At 33.3% G+C, this 21921-nt stretch overlaps 4 protein-coding genes across 7 annotated transcripts; 1 reads left to right on the forward strand and 3 right to left on the reverse strand.

Moving 5' to 3' along the window:
* The first annotated feature begins 1983 nt into the window (after positions 1-1983).
* On the forward strand, positions 1984-6780 carry LOC127257069 (endoplasmin homolog). Its single transcript, XM_051283354.1, has 15 exons — positions 1984-2132; positions 2271-2391; positions 2478-2631; positions 2706-2786; positions 3136-3247; positions 3345-3471; positions 3567-3705; positions 4285-4402; positions 4535-4728; positions 4817-5032; positions 5117-5279; positions 5363-5504; positions 5589-5739; positions 5829-6233; positions 6309-6780. The coding sequence occupies exons 1-15, from the start codon at positions 2066-2068 to the stop codon at positions 6558-6560; spliced, it is 2442 nt and encodes an 813-aa protein (XP_051139311.1). The 5' UTR covers positions 1984-2065; the 3' UTR covers positions 6561-6780.
* A 422-nt stretch (positions 6781-7202) lies between these two features.
* Positions 7203-13131, reverse strand: LOC127257070 (thaumatin-like protein 1). Its single transcript, XM_051283355.1, has 3 exons — positions 9231-13131; positions 8461-9130; positions 7203-7577 (listed from the first exon to the last, which is right to left on the reverse strand). Exons 1-3 carry the CDS (start codon positions 9307-9309, stop codon positions 7349-7351), a joined length of 978 nt encoding a protein of 325 aa, XP_051139312.1. The 5' UTR covers positions 9310-13131; the 3' UTR covers positions 7203-7348.
* A 119-nt stretch (positions 13132-13250) lies between these two features.
* On the reverse strand, positions 13251-18613 carry LOC127257071 (pathogenesis-related thaumatin-like protein 3.5). 4 transcript variants are annotated; one of them, XM_051283359.1, is made up of 6 exons: positions 18459-18613; positions 17673-18053; positions 16067-16160; positions 14945-15253; positions 13962-14658; positions 13251-13800 (listed from the first exon to the last, which is right to left on the reverse strand). In XM_051283359.1, exons 4-6 carry the CDS (start codon positions 14997-14999, stop codon positions 13605-13607), a joined length of 948 nt encoding a protein of 315 aa, XP_051139316.1. In that variant the 5' UTR covers positions 15000-15253; positions 16067-16160; positions 17673-18053; positions 18459-18613; the 3' UTR covers positions 13251-13604. The 4 variants fall into 4 exon arrangements, with proteins under 4 accessions (XP_051139316.1, XP_051139315.1, XP_051139314.1 ...); XM_051283358.1 differs by having other exon boundaries at positions 14945-15257; XM_051283357.1 differs by having other exon boundaries at positions 16067-16205.
* Positions 18614-19104: 491 nt separating this feature from the next.
* Positions 19105-20116, reverse strand: LOC127257073 (chaperone protein dnaJ 11, chloroplastic-like). Its single transcript, XM_051283360.1, has one exon. The coding sequence runs from the start codon at positions 20041-20043 to the stop codon at positions 19603-19605; it is 441 nt and encodes a 146-aa protein (XP_051139317.1). The 5' UTR covers positions 20044-20116; the 3' UTR covers positions 19105-19602.
* Between the last annotated feature and the right edge of the window lie 1805 nt (positions 20117-21921).

The raw sequence follows: 21921 nt of genomic DNA on the forward strand, positions 1-21921 counted from the left end.
AAACTACGTGTAAAAAATAAAAGTATACTTACTTATGAGGCGGAATACTCCCTCATTTTCATAACAAAGTATCTATTTTTCTATTTTAGTCCATCTCATAACAAAGTATTCATTTCCTAAGTAATTGTATTGTCTGTCTAACATTAAAAATACCCTTACAACTTACAATATATTACACAAATATCATTACCTTTATATCACACATACTAATACTAATAAAGTTATTTTAGTCATTTCTACTTTATTCCTACTATATCTCAATATAATACTAATATTTTAAAAACTAAGTGCAAAAGAACAAATGAGTACTTGCTTATGGGACGGAGGGAGTATTATTTGTATTTCTATGTATTTTTCATTAAATCGTATTAGCAATATATATTTTTGTAATGAATTTGTTTGATTTTGGTCCAAATCAAAATCAATATTATACTGTTTTGCTAACACGGTTAAAAAAGAAATAAAAAAAAAAATCATATATTATCAAATCAAAATAATATTTAAATTAAATTTGACTAAAAAACTTAAATCCAATCCAATTAAAACTAATGTTTGATATTATTGTTTAGTAGTATAGTTATAATATAATATATTTAATCAATATCAATTTAAAATACATTTTAAGTAAATGTATTTCAATAAAGATGTTATTTAACAAATAATAAAATTTATAGTATAATATAAATAAATAATATATATTATTTATATAAATATTTTAATATTTTAAATATTAAATAAAATATATAAATGTAAAATTATAAGTAAACACTGTTTATAAAATATTTGAAAAAATCAAAAAAAAATTGAAACATAATCAAACACCCACCCACTACCACTTAATATAATACTACTGCCTAAAATCGTGATAGTTTTCTACTTTGGCTTCAAGTTTCTTTCTAGTGAGTTTTTTAAAATAATAAAAATTAAATTAAATAATACTTTTGATGTAATATTTTCTTGATTAAAAGTAACAAAATAAATTTTTATATAAAAAAAATCAACTTAGCCAAAAATTTGAAAAATGTAGTTTTACGCAATGTTTTGATATAATTTAATTTTTTTTTTTAAACAAAATTCAAAAAAATATAGTCAATATACTTTGAACGGTAAAAAGCCACTTTATGATACAAAATTATTTTGTACTAAAATAATGCGAACGCGAATCTATTTTTCATTATTATTATTATTTTACAAATTTTAGCAATCGACTGGGCTATTTGTTGGTTCTTCTTTAATTTATTCAGGGCTCAAATGGCCCAATAAATTTGCAAAAATAAATTAAAGCCCAAAATGTTAACAGTGCTCAAATAAAAAAAATTATAAACATATTTAATATATATATATTTTTATATTAAAAAATTCTTTTTATAAGACATAACATTTATTACATATTAAATTATATTTAATATTTATTTTCATTCAAATTTTGTATTATCTTTAAAGTACTTGCATTGTATAACTAATCATACTATAAGTGTTTATATATTTAAATTTTCCTAAATAGAGTGGATCATGATGTTTGAAAAATATTTGTGAACATAATCTGATATAATAATAATAATAATAATAATTAATAATTTATTGAAATAGATAATTTAATAATACAAAAAAAATTTCTAACAATCCGATTAAACTCTAAATGCAACCGGCGGTGGTGCGTAACGAATGTTTTGTCATAAGTCTAAATCCAATCATTTATCGCCACGTGTAACCTCCACGAAAAGGAGCACATAGACTTTTACGGCCTACGTAGACCCGCCGTAGCGTAGAAAACCCGAGTCATCTTCGTGGTCTTCTCTATAGAGCTTTCCAGAACCCTTCACAGCTCCACGTCTCAGGAGCCAACAAAGCCCAATTAAATTGTTCCACGTGGCACCAATACTCCATCCGACCGTCCGATTCGCCACGCTGGCAAGATCTAGCCAATCGAAGCGCTCTTCTTCGTGTCTGCCAAAATCTCACTATATAAGCTGCAGCTCCTCCGCCCACTCTAACTCTCACTCGATATTCAAGTAATTCGAATTTAGCCGATCTGAGCGAGGGTTATATCACCGAATCGCCATCAATGAGGAAGTGGACGATCCCTTCCGTGCTTTTTCTGTTATGTCTGCTGTTTCTTCTTCCAGATCAAGGTAATTTGATTGCGGTTTGATTGTTTGCATTTTTTTTGGTGTTATCTGACCTTTTTTGAGGAATTCGTCTGTTGTTGAGCTTTGTGGTGGAGGTTCTGGTGAATTTGATTGTTATATTTCTGGAATGAGATTTTGTAGGTAGGAAAATACAGGCAAATGCGGAGGAGAATTCCGATGCGCCTGTAGATCCGCCTAAGGTGGAAGAGAAGATCGCCGGCGTTTCACACGGACTGTCTACGGATTCTGATGTCGTCCAGAGGTGCTTGAGATGTGTTTGTATTGATTTGGATTGGTTAATGTGTAGTCTGCCGTAATTTATGTTGATTAAGTTTTGTTGTGATTCAGAGAAGCTGAGTCGATGTCGAGGAAATCGCTCCGTGCGAATGCGGAGAAGTTCGAGTTCCAGGCCGAGGTGTCACGGCTGATGGACATTATTATCAACTCGCTTTACAGCAATAAGGATATTTTCTTGAGGGAGTTGATTTCCAATGCGTCTGATGTGAGTTTTTATTGATTAGCGTTTTATTTAGTAACGATCTGAGGCTAGATGCTTACGTATTGTGATTAATACAGGCGCTGGACAAGATTAGGTTCCTCTCACTCACTGACAAAGAAGTTTTGGGTGAAGGTGACAATACAAAGCTCGAAATTCAGGTATGGAGACACTGTATAACCTGAGTTAGCTTTTTGAAGTTTTGAGATGCATTAGAGGTTGGTGTTATTCTGTTCTTACAAATTAGGACCATCGCATTTTGCCTCACACTTCTAGAGTTACATATTCTGTTCAATTTAGTTATGATAACACTAAATGCCATAATATAACTGAACACTATTGGTTGTTGATAACATAGAGTTGTAGCAGCGCACGCTATTATCACTGTCTTAAAATGCTCGACAGATTAAAATTAAGTGTGGAAGTCTCTTCCCGGAATACATTAATTTCTCTGGAAGTTTGGAAGTTTAGTAGCTGAATATCTGTTTTTCTTTATTTCAATAAATGCAGATCAAATTGGATAAGGAAAAGAAGATACTTTCTATCCGTGATAGAGGTATTGGAATGACAAAGGAGGATTTGATCAAGAATTTGGGAACCATTGCTAAGTCTGGCACGTCAGGTATGTCCAGCAAATCTGATGGTTACAATTGAACCTTTCAGACCGGATGCCCTTTATGTGAGAATTTTAGCTGATTGTTTGCTCTTGTGAATTTCAGCATTTGTTGAAAAAATGCAGACAAGTGGTGATCTGAACCTTATTGGGCAGTTTGGTGTTGGATTTTACTCGGTATATCTTGTGGCAGACTACGTTGAAGTAATCAGCAAACATAATGATGATAAACAGTATGTTTCCAAAATTATGTTGCCAAAATTATTCTCTGTGGATGTTTCTTGATTTAATTTATTGTTAACATGGCTGTGTGTCTTTTGTTCCTCAGGTATGTATGGGAGTCGAAGGCTGATGGAGCTTTTGCCATTTCAGAAGATAACTGGAATGAGCCACTTGGCAGGGGAACTGAAATTAGGTTACATCTCAGAGATGAAGCTCAGGAATACTTGGATGAATTCAAGTTGAAGGTTGGTTAATAATGGAACATTATCTTATTTAACAGTTCTTTGTATAACTATGTTTTATTCTGTGAGATACCATAATAGTCCTAGCCAGTGCATGAGATGCTACCAATTACAACATTTAGGAAGAATTAATCTATTGAGACCCTGCATTTGCTCTATTTGGCTCAAGGTTGGCTTTGTTACTGAAATTGTGAATGCATTCATCTGTCGTTTCCTTTTATTACTTCTTGCTGCTAGTGGCATTTTCTCTATCTCTAATTTAACGTGCAACGATGCCTTCTGTTCCATAACTTGATGTTCCTTAAGTTATTGTACTGTATTGTTGATTATGTCATTAGTTGTTTGGTTAACTTCTTTGGTACTTAAAATTCATGTACAACTCACATATATGGTGATGTACGGAGCTAATGAGCTATGTTTTTGGGGGTTGTCAATTGAATGTCCAACGGAGTAGTTGGAATCTTTGATGAACTTGGATTTTGATTACTTTAAGTTTCCTATGTTCCTTTCTATAATTTAATTTTGTTTCTATTTACTCTCAGTTCTTGAACATGTTTTCAATTCCCAAATAACTTGGTGCAGGAATTGGTGAAAAAATACTCTGAATTTATTAACTTCCCCATATACCTCTGGGCTAGCAAAGAAGTTGATGAGGAGGTTCCTGCCGATGAAGATGAGTCTAGTGATGAGGAGGAAGCAAGTATGTCTACTGCTCATGCTAACTCTCCCTTATTATGCGTGTACAGTTGTCGATTATTTGCTACATGTAATTAAAAAGCTGGCATGCCTTCTAGCATATACTCATCTCTCAGCTTATCGATCTCACTGACAGCCGACAAATCTTCTGAAGAAAGTGAGGAAGAAGATGAGAAAGAAGAGGATGAGGAAAAGAAGCCAAAGACAAAGACAGTCAAGAAAACAACATATGAATGGGAACTGTTGAACGATATGAAGGCTATATGGCTTCGGAGTCCAAAGGAGGTGACAGAGGAAGAATATATTAAGTTCTATCACTCTTTGGCCAAGGTGGACACCTTATTTAATCTAACGTCTGCGTCTTATTGTCGCTTTGCATCAATTTTCATCAAACACGGTTTATACTTTCTACTCGCAGGACTTTGGTGATGAGAAGCCTATGTCGTGGAGCCACTTTACCGCTGAAGGTGATGTCGAGTTCAAGGCTGTGCTGTTTGTCCCGCCCAAGGCTCCTCACGATTTGTATGAAAGCTACTACAATTCAAACAAATCCAACTTAAAATTATACGTCAGGCGGGTCTTCATCTCCGATGAATTCGATGAGCTTCTCCCCAAGTATTTGAACTTCTTGAGGGTAACCTTTCCTTTTCCAAACACATACACCTCCAATTCTAACTTATGAAGTTACAGTTCTCTAACTATTTGTGCTGTATGACAGGGTCTTGTTGATTCCGACACATTACCCCTGAATGTTTCGAGAGAAATGCTTCAACAGCACAACAGCTTGAAAACGATCAAAAAGAAACTCATCCGCAAGGCCCTTGATATGATCCGGAAGCTTGCTGAAGAGGACCCTGATGAATCGAACACAGATAAGAAAGGTATGTCTTTCTAATACATTATGGCCTTCATGTTATGCATTCAGTATTAAACATAATAATATGGAACTTTGATGTGTCTGCAGACGTTGAAGAGTCTGACGAGAGCAACGAGAAGAAGGGCCAATATGCCAAATTCTGGAACGAATTCGGCAAATCAATTAAGCTTGGTATCATCGAGGATGCAACCAACCGAAACCGTCTGGCAAAACTTCTTCGATTTGAAACGTAAGAACAACATATGATTTCTTGCTCATGAGCTACACTTTTCAGTTTACAATGGATAATCTTGATGCGCTTCGGCTTCTGCAGCTCTAAATCCGAAGGTAAACTAACTTCATTGGACAAATACATCTCGAGAATGAAATCCGGACAAAAGGATATCTTTTATATCACCGGCACGAGCAAGGAACAGTTGGAGAAGTCTCCATTCCTCGAGAGGCTAACAAAGAAGGGTTACGAGGTAATTTCAAAAACCACCCATTGTTCCAACGGCCCCAAGTTTTCCGTTGCAATTATATTTTAAAAACCGAACGGAATTTATATTTGCAGGTTATTTTCTTCACCGATCCAGTAGACGAATACTTGATGCAATATCTGATGGACTACGAAGACAAGAAGTTCCAAAATGTATCGAAAGAGGGGCTGAAGCTCGGAAAGGATCCTAAAGACAAGGAACTCAAGGAGTCGTTCAAGGAGCTGACTAAATGGTGGAAGGGCGCTCTCGCCAACGAGAATGTCGACGAGGTGAAGATCAGCAACCGTCTGGCCGACACCCCTTGTGTGGTTGTGACCTCAAAATACGGTTGGAGCGCAAACATGGAAAGAATCATGCAGTCCCAAACCCTATCGGACGCCAACAAGCAGGCTTACATGCGCGGGAAGAGGGTCCTCGAGATCAACCCGCGACACCCCATCATCAAGGAGCTCCGCGAGAGAGTTGTCAAAGACCCCGAGGTATATTTTCGACCCATTATATATATATGTATTATATATATATTGTGACACTAATATGTTGACGACGCCACACAGGACGTGAGTGTGAAGCAAACAGCCCAACTAATGTACCAAACAGCGCTTATGGAGAGCGGGTTTATGCTGAGCGATCCCAAGGATTTTGCGTCTCGGATTTACAGCTCGGTTAAAAGCAGCCTCAAGATTAGCCCTGATGCGACAGTGGAGGAGGAAGATGACACGGCAGAGGAACAACCCGAAAGTGAAGAGAGCGGGAAGGAAGCAGCAGAAGAGGCTACTGTTGATGAGGATCTTAAAGATGAGTTGTAGGCTTTGGAGGTTGAGGTTTGTTTGCATATCCATACTACCCTGCACTTACTTTCTAATTTGCTTAGGAAATGGAATCTCAATCCTTTCAAGTGCTGGTAATGGTGGTGGTAAGAAGTCAGTTTTTGAACTAATTTCCTCTTTAGAGAGCAACTACTTTGTTTGTTACATAGAAATTATTACGGAATTCAAAATTTGAGGAAATGGTTTATCCAAGATACCAGATGCTGCCTGCTACTTCATTGCATGGAGTTATTATTATTATTATTATTACTAATTACAAGTGTATTTTTAAGTGTTTTGTTTATATAATATAATTTACATAAATTTTGAATAAAACATAAATAAATAAATGCATGATATGATTTATTTATTTATTTTTCCTTTTAGAAAAAATTACTTATAGATACACCGTCACCAAAGGTTTGCTGTTCACATATTTTGATCATCACTTTTACACTATGCAATTTCCATTAAACCTTTTTTTTTTTTTTTTTTAGAGAAAAACTACTACACCTAAAAGATATTTTATGTCTAAAGCATTATATATATTACTTTGAATTTTCATTAAAAAAATTAGAAAATAACAAAAATTCAAAACACAATCAAATCCAACCATAAGCAATCAATCAACCAACTCATTCATAAAACTCGAATCTTGATATTTTTACATCTAAACAAAATCAATAATATTCAATAAACACAAGATTCCACATAAATGTAGCAATGTAATAAATCACAAATCTGTTGTGTGGCTTACAAATCCTAATTCAATCAATCCTTCATTCGTTCTATAATTGAAGAAACAGTAATGTGAAAACTATTATTCCTGTACAAATATTAAAAGTGAAATATTTAAATACCAATGGCAATTCTCCTAATCTTGATCTCGATGGGCCTCCCGACACCAAATTTGACAGCCACGACGTGATGTCATCTTCCGGCCCTGAATCAGAGTCGTCCACCGCCGCCGGCGGCTGAATTCCGGCCGTCCCCGGAAAGTCTTTTGAAGATTTCTGACTGCAGAAAAATACAAAGAAAAAATTAACTACAGTGAAATCAGCATTACTAAAATTATTCTTATTATTATTATAAATTACACTTGAAATCTTTATATAAAAGCACCCAATTAGTGGAGTGAATACTCAATCATGTGTTGTAAATGTGTCGATTATGACATTGTAAAAAAAAAAAAAAGGGAAAACGAAGATGTGATCTTCAAGAAAAAGCTAAATTGGATACACATTTGTAAAAGGGGGAGAAAAAAAGATCCTTTCTATATTACAATTTACTCACAAAGCAAATGCACTTAAAAAGATTCTCCCCCTTTGCCAGCACTGCTTGGACCACTGCTCCCGGTTAATCAGAACCGTTCATCATGAGAAATCAATCTACATTCACGGTCAGGATTCACTCAAGAATCACCCTCCCCGGGTCAATCCGTTAGTTGATTTTTCTTGTTAAAACATTTTTACAATATATGAATAAATGCTTCACTATATATATTTTTTTCTATTAATAACAATTTTTCTGCTTCATCTACATAGATTTTTTTTCTTTTTTTTTTTAATAATATCAAACTTTCAAAAGTTTATACATGAGTAAACAGTTAAATATAAATATTTATGGAGTTTTTAGTATTATTCAGTAATTCTTTTTAAGAAAAAATCTCATCAAATATATATTTGTTAAAAAATATTACTATCAAATACTAATTCCTATATTTTTCAGTTAACATAGGCTTACGGTAGTTATTGAAAATGACAGCACTAATTAAGCTTATTAATTTTTTCTTAAAAAAAAAATAAATTGTAATTTTAATTAGTAGATAATGGTGTTTGAGAAGATTAAGGATGTGTCAATAATTAATTAATTAATTGATTAAATAAATGAATAATAGTACCTTGTAAGGGAAGGGCAGAAGATGAGAGTATAATCGGATCCAGTACAGGTAAATGTACTGGTGGCGTCGTCAAATGCGTAGCTGTAAGAACGAGGGCAAGCATTCTTGAACATCTCCGAATACGCCGACGGCCGGCAAGTCGCCGGCGATCCGTACTCTTCCCGGCAGCAATACTCCGGCAGGCCGAACGCCCCGCACGCGCTCTTGCACCCCTGCCCGTCCCCTGCCCGCAGCTCGTTCGGGCACATCCGGTTCAGATCCGCCACGCACCCGGTCAAGCCGCAGGCGCCGGAGCCGCCGCCGCCGGGCTCAATCACCATCGGCAAATTGTAGCCGTCCACTAGGCTGACGTCGTAAAAATCCGGCGCGCCGGATCCGATTGTGAACTCGGCTAGGGTGGCTGGCGGAGCCGCGCCGGCGCCATTGCATTCAATCTGGTTGGTGCCGCAATCGCCGGTGGCGCACCGGCCGGAGCCGGAATCGAAGGAGCAGGCGGTTCGTCCCCAGAACCGGCCGGACCATCCCGGTTCGGCTTGGAAGGACCGGGTATCATGGGCCGGGAGGTGGAAACCTGTGGTGCCCAGACCGGAGCTTCCGGCGTTGGGGAGAATTCCCGGCCAGACGGAGTAGTCGCATTGGTTTGCTATCGTAATTGTAATTCCCAAACTAACTGAATAAAAATAATAAATTATATAATTTCGTAAGTAACTCAATTTTATTTATGAATAAAATTCCATGAATGAATTGATGGACTATTGTAAAAATCGTACCTTTGGTGATGAGAAAAAATGTGAGAATGATTATTATTATTAAGTGAAACACATAACAAGAAGAAGAAAGAGGGGGCATTTGGGGGAGTAAAAAATTATAATTAGCTGGGGCAAAATTAGGGTTTTAAATTTGGGGAAAAATAAACTTAGTTGGACATGGATATATAAACTTGGCTGTTGAATGTAGTGAGAGTGAAGGGGGTTTCTTGAGCTTCGATTGCTACATATATATAGAGAGAGAATAAAGTGAAAAAAATAATAATAATAATTCTAGAAATGAAAAGTGAATTATATATTTTCCAATATTGTAATTGTATGATGAAAGAAGGAATGGAATTTGAGTGATTCTTTGATAGGGATATTATAATATACTCCTTCCGTCAATCCTCCGTCAATTTTCTAATATCCTAAGTGATATTTATACGTCTTTTTTAGATAATTAGTTTTTTTTATTGTAAATTGACAAAATAGTTCTTTATTTTGTGTATAGATATAAAAAAGATATATAAAGTAAGAATAAAAAAGTAAATTTTAATTATAAAACTAGAAAGAGGACAATTATTTTTTGACGTTCCAAATAGAAAAGTAGGACATTAGTTTGTGGATGGAGGGAGTAGTATATATCAGCATATGTTAGTATAGTTTAGACTAGATCCATGTTTAGAGAATTTTGCAAATAATTAAGATGTTTATTAAAAATATAATAATGCCAAAACATTTATTATTTCAAAGTTTACTAATTGTTTTAAGGTAATGTACTAATTTAATAATATAGTATCTGTTTGTGTGATAATTTGATAATTATTTCATATTAATTTGTTGATTTGGTCAAATCAACATTCTAATAGTCATCGTATATATTATATACATCTATATATATATATATATGTTGGATAAGGGGATATATAAATATGTTTTTGTTATAATTTGAAATTGATTTCAAATTAAATATTAATTTAAATACTATTTTAATTTGATGTTTAACAAAATAAAAAGTGCTCGATGGACAACAAATCTGGTATTCTTTATATGTTAAATTATTAATTAATGGTGGGTTAGAATGACGCAAAAGTTGCCTCTGCTTACTCCGCTTGCATGCATATATCCATGCAAATGTATATATATATATATATATTCAAATTCAATTAAATAAAAATATCTATATGTATGCACGTATAATGATGTGCGTGTATAGTGGTGTTGTGCTAATCACCTTTGGAATGTTTGTCGTTTGATATAAATATTCTTTTCTTTCGGTATGATGCTTTAATTAGTTCCCCCAAATAAATAAATAAATATTCATCATTTATTTATTTATTAAATAATAGTATAATCATTTCAAATTTACATTTATTTAAATTAATAATATTACATAAAATACACACCACTACTATATATATATATATATATATTTTATGACGTGAGAACTGTATCCGTTATCCAAAAGTAGCGCACTAGATATATAAACTCTCGGTCGAAGGTAATATCTCCCGTATTTATATTAATTTTTAATGATATGAATGTGTGTGAAATTAAGAAAGGTGGGATATATAAGAGATGAGATGAGATAATACATGTTGTTATCTGTTGTGTAAAGTAGCCTTAGGATAATAATAATTCTGTCTATTTATCTATTTAATTTATTTAATTAATTATCTATCTGTATGTCAATATCTCTATCTTTTCCCATTACATTTACTTTTACTTTTAATTTTTCGTTATCTTCTTCTTCTTCTTCTTCGCTTTTTCATCTTTTATTACGACAATATATTTCTCTTTCTCAATAAAAATTAAATTAATTATACAATCATCTTCCACTCACAATATATCTTTTGGTTGACTGACCTGATCGACTTCATACAGTACTTTAAATGTCTGCTTTTCAATTACACTATAAAAATAAATAAATAAATAATTCAATCTACATTCTAATATTGATTGTTCTACACACACATATATATATATAATCTTCTAACATACTATCTTGTAGTTATCATACAAATAAAATAATAACATTTTAAAATAATAAAATATGAGATCAAATAAAACTATAACACTGATCAATGTGTATCTTTTATGTGAACATCGAACACACACACACATGCGGGTGTGTGTGTGGACGTAAGCAAACTGAAGAATTGGCAACTTTTTTACAAAGTATTGTAGCATTGCACTATACACATGCAGACACACACTTTCTTCTTAGCTAAGTTTTCTTGTCTTATTACAATTTAAGGACACATTAAGAATACATATACATATATATATATATATATATATAAAATTGTGTGTGCATGGACTTGGGTTGCAAATCTGTACTAGCCCAGCCAAGTCACCATGGTGTTGATTTGTCCGGATCAACATATGTCATATACGTGACTAGCATATGTTTATACATATGATATGCAATAAAATAACATATATTAATATATATATTGTATTATAAATATGGATATATATTTATAAATGTATATATTAGTCACCCCTATAAAATATATATATATATATATAGTCCAATTAGCACTACATTGACTTGACTGAATCAGCATCATGCTGGCTTACTGAACACTTGATTCATACCTATGGATTTGATAGGAGAAGGAAAAGAAAACTAAGACGAGGTTATATATATATATAATTAAGAGGTAGCTTTAAGAAAATAAAATATCAATTGGTGAGTTGATAGCAATTAGGAGTCCACTAATTAATCCTATCCATATATATATCTCAATTAAGTTTGGACTAATTACGTTATTACAAAAGTGATACTAAAATATTCATGTCTGAATCAGACACCATTTACTCAATAACATTGTTAAATTAATATTAATATATTCAGCAACTACTTGCAGGTCTTAACAAGTACAGTAAGTAATTTTAAAGTCTTCGATAATGGTTAAGACTTAAGAGTAACCCATAATGAATTATTTGGGCCCAAAATCCATTGGTCTGTTAGGTTCTGTCTCTGGAGTGGGCTTTATCCAAATAAGCCCATTTCTAGGCTCATGTCGTGTTGTGCTAGAAGACTCAAGACTATCAAAATAGAGGCTAATCCCCACATAAGTAAATGCTCATAAATTCACCTCTTTGTGTTAATTATTGTGTAATCATCTACTAGTGTGTATATATATATAGATAGAAACTTCGATGGAAATGGTTAGGGCCACATAAAATTTGGATTACTAATAGCGTATGAACTGACAATTCATATTTTATAAATGTGATGTATAAATACAGTTTTTTATGAAATCAAATGTTATTATTCAGCACAATAGCGGATAGCCGCTGCAAAACTATTTTTGTATTCTTGTTATTATAGTATAACTCGAAGACATACTAAGGGTGTGTTTGTTTGGCGATCTGGATTTTAAGTTGGATTTGAATAGTAAAAATTTTGAATTGAAATAATTGTATGATGCGATATAAATAATTATTCATGTAATATTCTGAATATAAAATTTATTGTTAATATAATATAAAAAATAAAAAATAAATATTTAATTTGATGTTCTTAAAAAAATAAATTGATAAATAGTAAAATCTAGCAAAAGAACACACTCTAAATGTTGCAATCCCACATTAATCATACACATAGTTCAAAGTTCGTGGCATTATCAGTCTATTTTTATGAGGTATTTGTTTTAACTTTTTTTTAAAAAATTCCTATTAAATAAGTTATCTGGCCCGCCTAGTGAATCAGTATTGTCATTCGACGAATGCAAAAGGACAATAAATATACAATTAAGGTTGATGGTGAAAAACAAAAACACATATGTATATATAATGTATTTCATTTTCAAGAATTGACTGTCGATACGTTCCATGATATACCATCCACACACCTATAGCGCATTTATTTTGAGTGACTGTATACCAAATCATCATTAATAAATACACATCTTTTATTAGCATTAATAATTAATTATTGTGTTACTTTATATTATCTACAATCAATGATTATCCCATCATTTCACCCTGTCCCTTTTAATGACACTCACAATCCAACAGAACATGCACATGTAACAGAAGGGCATAAATGTAAAATAATCCCTTGACACCAACAACAATTATAATTTCAAATTATTATTATTATTATTATTATTATATTCCTAACCCTACCTACCTAATGAGTCTCCATCTCCCCCAATTTTAATCAATTAAACCTCTTGCCAATATGATAATAGTATTCCCCAATCACATTTCTAATCTTTTCAAGGACCAAACCACTACTTTAATTTTCGTCGTAATATCCCTTACCCTTTCCTGCATATGGGCTTCTGCCACGTGGGCCCGAAAGTGGCCCACACGTGACGAAGCCCACTTAGAGCCCGACAAGATACGTGGGGGCCCACCGTCTCTACCTTTCCAAAATTGTCAAAGCAAATGACACAACCGCCATACTGAGGCCGCAACGCCGACGGCAAGAACGCCCACCACGTGCCCGCACGTGGATGATGCGGCGCTTGCCTCCAACGCGCCTTCGTATACCATGTTGCCGTCTAAAGGAAGAGGTGAGCTGCCGCCATTGCCGTCCGATTCTGAAGCTCCTCCGCCAGATGATGATTTCTGACTGCACCAAATACAAATTTAAGAACTTAAAACTTAAAAATGGTGGTTTGAAAGAGGTTAATCATTTTGTGTCAGAGATCCATCAGTTAACGTTCGATTTTGACAGAAATGGCGTGAATTTATTCACCCGACGTGACGGAATTTTGCGTAAAGTAAAGTTACCTCGTGTTGGGCGAGGGGCAGAACGTTATGGTGTAGTCGGCCCCAGTGCAAGTGAAGGTGCTGGTGCTGTCGTCGTACGCGTAGCTATACGCGTGTGGACACGCGCTCTTGAACGCCTGCGAGTACTGCGTCGGTTTGCAGGCGTCCGGTGTGCCATACGCTCCGCGACAGCAGTACTGGTCCTTCTGCAGCGCGTCGCACGCGCTCCTACACGCGATGCCTTGGCCGGTGTTGCTCGTCACGCGCAGATCCGAAGGACAGCCGCTGTTCAATAAGTCGGTTATGCATCCGGTGTTCGTACAATTGACGCCGGAGCCGCCCTTGGGAACAATCAGCATCGGCAGATTGTAACCGTCGACGAGGCTGACGTCGTAGAAGTCCTTACCAGCATCACCGTTGAGAGTGAACTCTGCGAGCGTTGCCGGCGGCGCAGCACCGCCTCCGGCGCACTCTAGCTTGCCGGAGCCACAATCGCCAGTTACGCAGGAGAACTTCCCCGATGAATCCTCGCTGCAGTGAGTCCTCCCCCAAAAACGTCCTCCCCAAGACGACGGCGCATTGATGATTTTAGTTTCCCCACTCTGTAGAGAAAATCCAGTCGTCGGAAGCGGTGCGATTCCAGCGTTGGACGAAATGCCAGGCCAAACTGTGAACTCGCACTTGTTGACAACCGTAAATGTCGCCGACGAATAAACTCCTGCACAGAATCAACATAAAAGAGCCGTTCAGAACCTTAATTCCACACCTCACTAAGGAACGAATTCGCCCGAACAACAGGACCACAGTGAACACAAAACGAACAGCATAATCGACAAACGAGAAGCAATTATTACCTAATTCAACCAAAACCAACTCAATCCAATTCCACAGAGAAACAAAACAAACAGCACAATTAATAAACCATTCACAACTAAGAAATCAACAAACTCAAATAATCAGAGAGAACAGAAAGCAATTTAAAAACATAACTCTACAAAATTCACCTGCAATAAACGAATTGCCGAGAATTAGGAAGAGAATACTGCATAGATTCACCATTACGCCTGTATAGAGATGGAAGCACAAGGCAGCAACAGGAGAACTAAAGCCTTCCTTCAGACGTAAGCGGAAGGCGGTGGTGAATGCAGGAGGAAGGAGGATGGTAGATACACACGTCTATGTGTGTATATGTGTATATATATATATATATACAAGGAGGATGGGAGATTCACATAAATAGATAGAAGGCGAGTAAGCAGGGTGCTGTAAAGCTTGCATATTCTGTTCCTGTGGGGCCCACGAACGGCATGGCTCTGACTACAACGTGTACTTAATAATCACGCGCCACGTGGATTAAATAACAGAAACTCATTTAAATATTATTTAATAAACTAATAAATAAAAAAACCTACTCTCTCCGTCCCGCGTACTATGTCACTTTTGTTTTAAATAATTACACACTTTAATTTAATTTTAAATTTTTTAATATTTTTTTTAATTTTAATTAAACTAATTAATTATTTTAATCTTAATTTATAATTATTTATATTATATAATAATTATTTTCACTAATATATTATTAATTATCTACTAATTATATTCCTCTTCCGTATGTACAATGTAACAAACACGGTATCTAGAACGGAGGGAGTATTAGTTAATAGCAATTTATGTCTTTCAACGCGGACCGGTCTCCCTCCGCCTCACAGAAACGCGACTTCAAATTTAGGGTGTGAAATAAATTTTTTAAAAAAATCATAATTTTCATATTGTATTTTTCGAAATAATTCAGGTTTTTATTAACAAAACGAATATGGATGCATCAAATGATTAAAAATAAATAATAGACATAAGTAGGACCTAAACTGATTCAATCCATTCGTTTCTATTCTTTGATTTAAGAATTTTGTCGACGATATTAATTAGTGGCACTACATTTTCATTACATTTTTTAATCTGCTAAATTAACCACTCTGGAACGGATAAACGCTATTAAACTTCTTGTAAATTAGGACACCCATTTGACTGTTTAAATGTCAAACAAATGAATTTTCTCCAGGTCAAAGCTTATTCTAATAACCAAGAAACATAAATAATGACAGAAATAATGGGTCATACATACGTACCCTTTGTGTAGCATCGGTTCTCAGAAATTCAGGTTCCTTCAAATTTACGCTTTTGGGGTCCCATGAAACACGACTTTTATAGACGAGCATTTCTCTGTATTTGTTGATATTTTCTATCTTATTTTGATTGAATTTATCCCTAAGAATACATCAACAAATGCTTTAATCAATATTTTTTCAACTCCTTTTTTTAAAAATTAAATAAAAAGAGATTATGTACTCTTATCTTCTTTTTGAAAAAGATTTGATTTTACTAGCAAATTATGATGTAAGAATTATTGAAAGCTGGAAAGGTAGTGAGTGCAGCTGTTGTGTAAAGGGAACCAGTAGACCTCAGAGATATTAGAATTTTTATTTTTATTTTTATTGTTCTCCTAAATATCTTCTGAAAATTCATTACAACTTGACCGTCTCCAGAATACTCATTATCTTCGCCCAATCAAAAAAATCATACACCCTTACCTTCTCGTCCTTTTTTCCTATTAATATTACCAAAAAAGAAAAACACATTGACACAATATAGATAGGATGTGTGGCCTAATTAAAAATAATTAATCCATTTTACTAAGATTATGTGTTTACTTTGTACGAATAAAATTATAATCATAAATATAATTTCAATATATTATATAATCATTACATTTTTTTTTTTAATTATAGAATAATTATAAATTTTAATACAAATATTAATTAAGATAAAGATAAGATTAATGTTAAAAAAAAATATTTTATTTTTTCATAAATAGCTAATTTAATAATATAATTAAGATTATTTTTAAAAAATCAATAGTTTTATATAATAATCAATTAAAATAAACATTAAATATTTTAGCATTTGATTATACTATAATCCATTACAATAATACTATATGGGTGTGTTTACTTTACGAAGGATTAGAGTGTATAACATTATTTTATGCAATGTAATCACATCTTTACTATAATGAATTAAAACTCATATTGATTAAAATCCGCCACACTAATAAGCAAATTAAGGATAATTGATCTTATTTTAGATGAGTATGATTAATTTATCCCAATAATATTTATAATAGAGTTTATGTTATCCTATATTTAATTAAACAAAACAAACATAGTATTAATTAATTTTATGATTATTTAATCCATAGAAATAATTTAGGTATTATAATTAAATCTTTGAGAGTAAAATACCCCGTATTTAAAATTTCACTCCACTAAACAATCGGACCCATAATATATATAACAGTGTATATTTTCGGGCTGTTCACAAAATGTACTTTTATTTTCTTTTAACAAAGTTAAAAATAATAATAAAAAAAATTTAACCATTATTTTCTTTATAATTTTTATTATATTTTATTTCTATTTTCTTTAATTATTAATTAAAACAAGCCCTAAAATTTTAAAAATAATTCAGCCATTTATTTATTTTTAATAAAATATATAATTTTCTTTATAACTAATTTTAATGACCGAGAAGTATATATTTACTTTCTCATATCTAATTTTTCTTTTTTTAAAAAAACAGACTCCAGATAAAAAATGCTAAACAAACACGGTATCATTGCATGTAAAAAGAATTATTAAAAACAAAATTAGAATTCAATCGACTCACAAAACTGACCTTAATTTTCATTGGAGTTTCCAAACAGGGCGATGATTAAAGAGGGCCCTGCAATTATGGTTAAGTCAGAATCAAAAGAAATAAACATCGAAGCTTTTAAGGATTTTCCACACTGGAACTAGTTTCATGGTGTCTACAGCATTGAAGAAATTTGTGGACAGCCAACAATTTTGCAACAGGATATCATCATATCAGCTAAAAAGAACAAGCGTATAATTATAGCATTCTTGATATTTCAGTAGGATAATTAACTTAGCTGATGCAATAAGGGACCCGAGGCGGTGGCGACGATAAGGATTCGAATGGCCTGTGTATTTTTCAATCAGGACAAGTGATTTTTAGTCCTCCTGTCATCATCCATGGCACCTAACATTCTTGAGTCTGCAAGAAACGCATTGTATATATATATATATATCACTTAAATTAATCAGTATAAAGTAATCATGAAGGAACAAAATTAGAGACAATCACATTGAGGATAATGTAAAAGATGCATGGACAGATCCACAGTTAGAATCAAAGTTTATATCAACATAGTTATGCGAAATAGATGAATGATTTTTACAATACGACCATCGTTTAAAGAGGTTGAAATGTATCTCTCTCCATAGAACACAGTTAATTTATTCATCTAGGTTTGTTTCGAAGATATTTAATCAAGATATATGGAAAAGATCGTGGGATATTCTATAAAAAATATAAGCTCTGTATGCACTTGATCCTCAACACAACGAGAATGATAAATAGGTTTAACTGATGGTAAAATATTGAAAAAGTTTCACGCACCTCTTCTCCTTACTCATCTGCATTGTCTTGCTCCTGCCTTCTCCTCGTCAAGAATGACCAAAGTTTCTATGCCTGAAACTTTCCGGGGTCCTGATCTCCAGTGCCCTGAAAAGGCCATAGAATTAGTTGAAGCTCCACCTGCCTCGGCAGTCTACCTGCAGCAGACATGGATATGGTTTGGTCTTGTAAAGTCATATAGTATGCACTTCAGTTCTGTGAAAAATGCAGAAACATAGAACACTGTAAGAAGCCATATTTAGGAAATTGTAGTTGGTTAACCAAATGTTCAGCTCAATTTCTCTAAGATAAGAACATGGATCTCATCAATAATGAACAGCAACTTCACTTATTTCGCAAACATCAAGGCAAGCCTCGTGCAAAAGTATAGCAAACATCTTATCTTTTCCATGTTACACAATATCAAGGGAAGAGTCACAAACATTGAACCAGATAGATATTTCATCTTACACAAAACAAATCAGATCATTTATTTAACATAATGGACCATGCAGATTATATTAATGAATCACCTTCCCCAACTCAAGGGCATAAAACTACTTCAGAAACAACACAGCTTATAGACTCACAAAATTAATGAAAAATGAGATTCTGTAAAATATTATTCTAATTTGCAAACAAATTGAAGTTGAAGATCAACATCAGAGCTTGTAACTAATCAAGCAAGACAAAATAGGAAACCAATTACAGGAATACACCAAATGCAATCATACAGAGTGCGTGCAGCTATGCACTTGCAATTGCGTGACAGTTCTTTGAATTCAACAAAGTTTTGGCAGCATGTATACTTTAGTACGATCACGTCTCTATAAATATGCCTACGGATTATTTGTTCAGTAAAGTCGTTTACATTTATAGTAAGGAATAGTTTCATAGCTACTAACACAAGATCGAATGTTTTTTATGCACGGGATGCTAGATCCTTCGGAAATCGGATATGTTTTGGTTATACTAAAGATCTAAAGGCACTTTGATTGAAAATAATGCAAATGCAGTATGTCGCATCACAATTTCTTCAAAATCCATACCTCTATATACAAGTACTTTCTCGCTACTTTTTAACGCTAACAGCATTATGTGCAGATCTATAAAGCTTAGTATACCGTCTATAGCTTCAAAATCTTCACTACCAGCACTGATCAGTCTCCCAATTCCGTCGCCGTCCATTCATTCCGGAGACACAGCTATCCAGCGAAATAGCCTCGCTCCGCCGCCGTCGGAACAACGAGTCGTCGTACACCTCACGCTTCTCCGGATCGGAGAGAGTAACATACGCGGCGTGCACGCGCATAAACTCGTCGGACGACGTCCTACCGTCGTCTCCGTTTCTGTACGCCGCGACGTCTGGATGCAAAACTCTGGCGAGCTTCCTGTAGGCGGATTTGATGTCCTGGCACGTGGCGCTTGACCTCATTCCCAGCACCTCGTACAACGACGCATTCCGAGAGGCATTCCTGCTTCCCGTGGAAATGGTGGCGATTCCGGCTGAGATCCGGGGAGCTGGAGGAATGGCGGAGGATTTTCGGCCGACTGTGTGGATCGAGAGTAGGAATGACGCGGACGCCATGATTGCTTCAGGAGAGAAAGCAGATGAAATTGAGAGAAAAAGTGAAAATGCGATTCTGCATGCAGCATATCTAAAAAACGCGACTCTTATATAGAGACGGAGGGTCGTGGGAGCAATGAAGTGGCTTTATCCGTTGTGGTCGAGTTCGATAGGATATGGATAAAAGCAGGTTTGCTGACTAGATAAAGTTTTTTTAAAAAAAGAAAAAGAAAAGAAAAACAAAGAATAGTATTTGCTTGTTTTTGAAGCATTTTGAGTATATCTTATGCCTCTAAAGTGACATAATATTGATTTAGATAGAACTCTATGTCTATTTTTGTTAAATATAATACGTATATATAAAAAAAATCACTAATATATTTATGTTCTTATCCAAATTGATTTTTGTAAGTACGATTTGACTTGATCTCCACGTCAGATATTTGTGACCCGTATATTGTGCCGTTCAGTCAACAGTTTAGATAAAAATTCATTTGGTTATAACTTAAAATTAATTTGAATTTGGTATTTATTTAAAATTTTATTTAAATAGAGATTTTAGTGTAATATTTGTAAAAATAAATAATTTTAATTTTGTTGTTGTAAAAATCAACAGTAAATTAATATGAAAAATTAAAAAGAAAAAAAAAATTGAAAGAAAAATTATACGTGAAAAAATAAGTGTGGAAGGTGAAGAGATGTTGGCAACTTGGCACCGTTTAAGTAAAATACTTTCCTTTCTAAATTATTCTTACAAAAATCTCACATTCTAACTTCCTTTTTTAATACTCCTTTCCGTGCCACATAATTTGTCCCTATTTTTTATTTTCGTCCGTCCTACATAACTTGTCCTTTCTATTTTTGAAAATATAATTATACACTTTAATCGCATTTTAAATTTTATAATTTTTTAATTTTAATTAAACTATTTACTTATTTTAATCTTAATCTATAATTATTTTTACTAAATAATAATTATTTTTACTAATATACTTTTTAATTACTTACTAATTATACTTAATCTAAATTCTCGTGTCTACAAGGAGTAGATTTTTCTCTCTTTATGAAATTTCTCTACAAATATCCCAACCGCTTCCACTTCCTTGCTGTTGAGCTTTTTTTTTTCCTTTTTTTTTTTTTTTTTCATATTTGGTATATTACAAATTTAAAATACTAAGAAAAACAAAAGTTTGTTTTACGGTGATATGGTCTACAATAATCATATTCTATATGTCTCTTTGAATTTTTTATTGAAAATTTTAAGAAATATTTAAGGGTGTGTGTTTTTTTGTATTATATATACAAATCCAGCATGTATTACTACTTATGGTTATCACTAAAAACAATTCCGTTAATATATTCTTTTTCTTAAATATCCTTGCAATATTTTTAAATTAAAAGTAATTAATTAGTATATTTTATTCTTTACATCACTTAAATAAAAAATAAAAAATTATGTTTATTTATTAAATACACAATTTCTACTGTTATTTATTGATTTTAATTTTTAAAAATATAAGATTAAATATCTATTTTCTATTTTCTTATCATACTAAAAATTAAATATCTAATTTATATTATCATACATTATATAATTATTCAAATTTAGTATTCAAATCCTCAGACAAAAACACCCAAACACACCAATTTGTGGGATTCTTCCCAAAAATGTAACTATTTATCAATTTTTTTTCCTCATAAATATCAAATCTCATTTTTATATTATACTAAAAATTAATTTTACTCGACACTTATTTATATCTCAATTTTTTTTCCTCATAATTTTGTCATTCGAAACTAATTTACAAGGTATTAAGTTTGACCTAAGTTTCACTCTCGGCATCGGCTGCAGTCATAATAATAATAATAATAATAATAATAAAAAAAAAACACAAACTA

This window comes from Andrographis paniculata, unplaced genomic scaffold (assembly GCF_009805555.1).
Source record: "Andrographis paniculata isolate CXL003 unplaced genomic scaffold, ASM980555v1 Contig57END, whole genome shotgun sequence".
Classification (NCBI taxonomy): Eukaryota; Viridiplantae; Streptophyta; class Magnoliopsida; order Lamiales; family Acanthaceae; genus Andrographis; species Andrographis paniculata.

Coding starts and splice junctions, on each gene's coding strand:
- LOC127257073 (XM_051283360.1), bottom strand. CDS start 20,043: ATGGCGTCCGCGTCATTCCTACTCTCGATCCACACAGTCGGCCGAAAA.
- LOC127257070 (XM_051283355.1), bottom strand. CDS start 9,309: ATGCCCCCTCTTTCTTCTTCTTGTTATGTGTTTCACTTAATAATAATA. Junction 9,131..9,230: donor ATTTTTTCTCATCACCAAAG/GTACGATTTTTA, acceptor ATTTTTATTCAG/TTAGTTTGGGAATTACAATT. Junction 7,578..8,460: donor TTCTGCCCTTCCCTTACAAG/GTACTATTATTC, acceptor ATTTTTCTGCAG/TCAGAAATCTTCAAAAGACT.
- LOC127257069 (XM_051283354.1), top strand. CDS start 2,066: ATGAGGAAGTGGACGATCCCTTCCGTGCTTTTTCTGTTATGTCTGCTG. Junction 2,133..2,270: donor GTTTCTTCTTCCAGATCAAG/GTAATTTGATTG, acceptor GAGATTTTGTAG/GTAGGAAAATACAGGCAAAT. Junction 2,632..2,705: donor TGATTTCCAATGCGTCTGAT/GTGAGTTTTTAT, acceptor TGATTAATACAG/GCGCTGGACAAGATTAGGTT.
- LOC127257071 (XM_051283359.1), bottom strand. CDS start 14,999: ATGGTGAATCTATGCAGTATTCTCTTCCTAATTCTCGGCAATTCGTTT. Junction 14,659..14,944: donor CGGCAATTCGTTTATTGCAG/GTGAATTTTGTA, acceptor GATTCTGTGCAG/GAGTTTATTCGTCGGCGACA. Junction 13,801..13,961: donor TGCCCCTCGCCCAACACGAG/GTAACTTTACTT, acceptor TATTTGGTGCAG/TCAGAAATCATCATCTGGCG.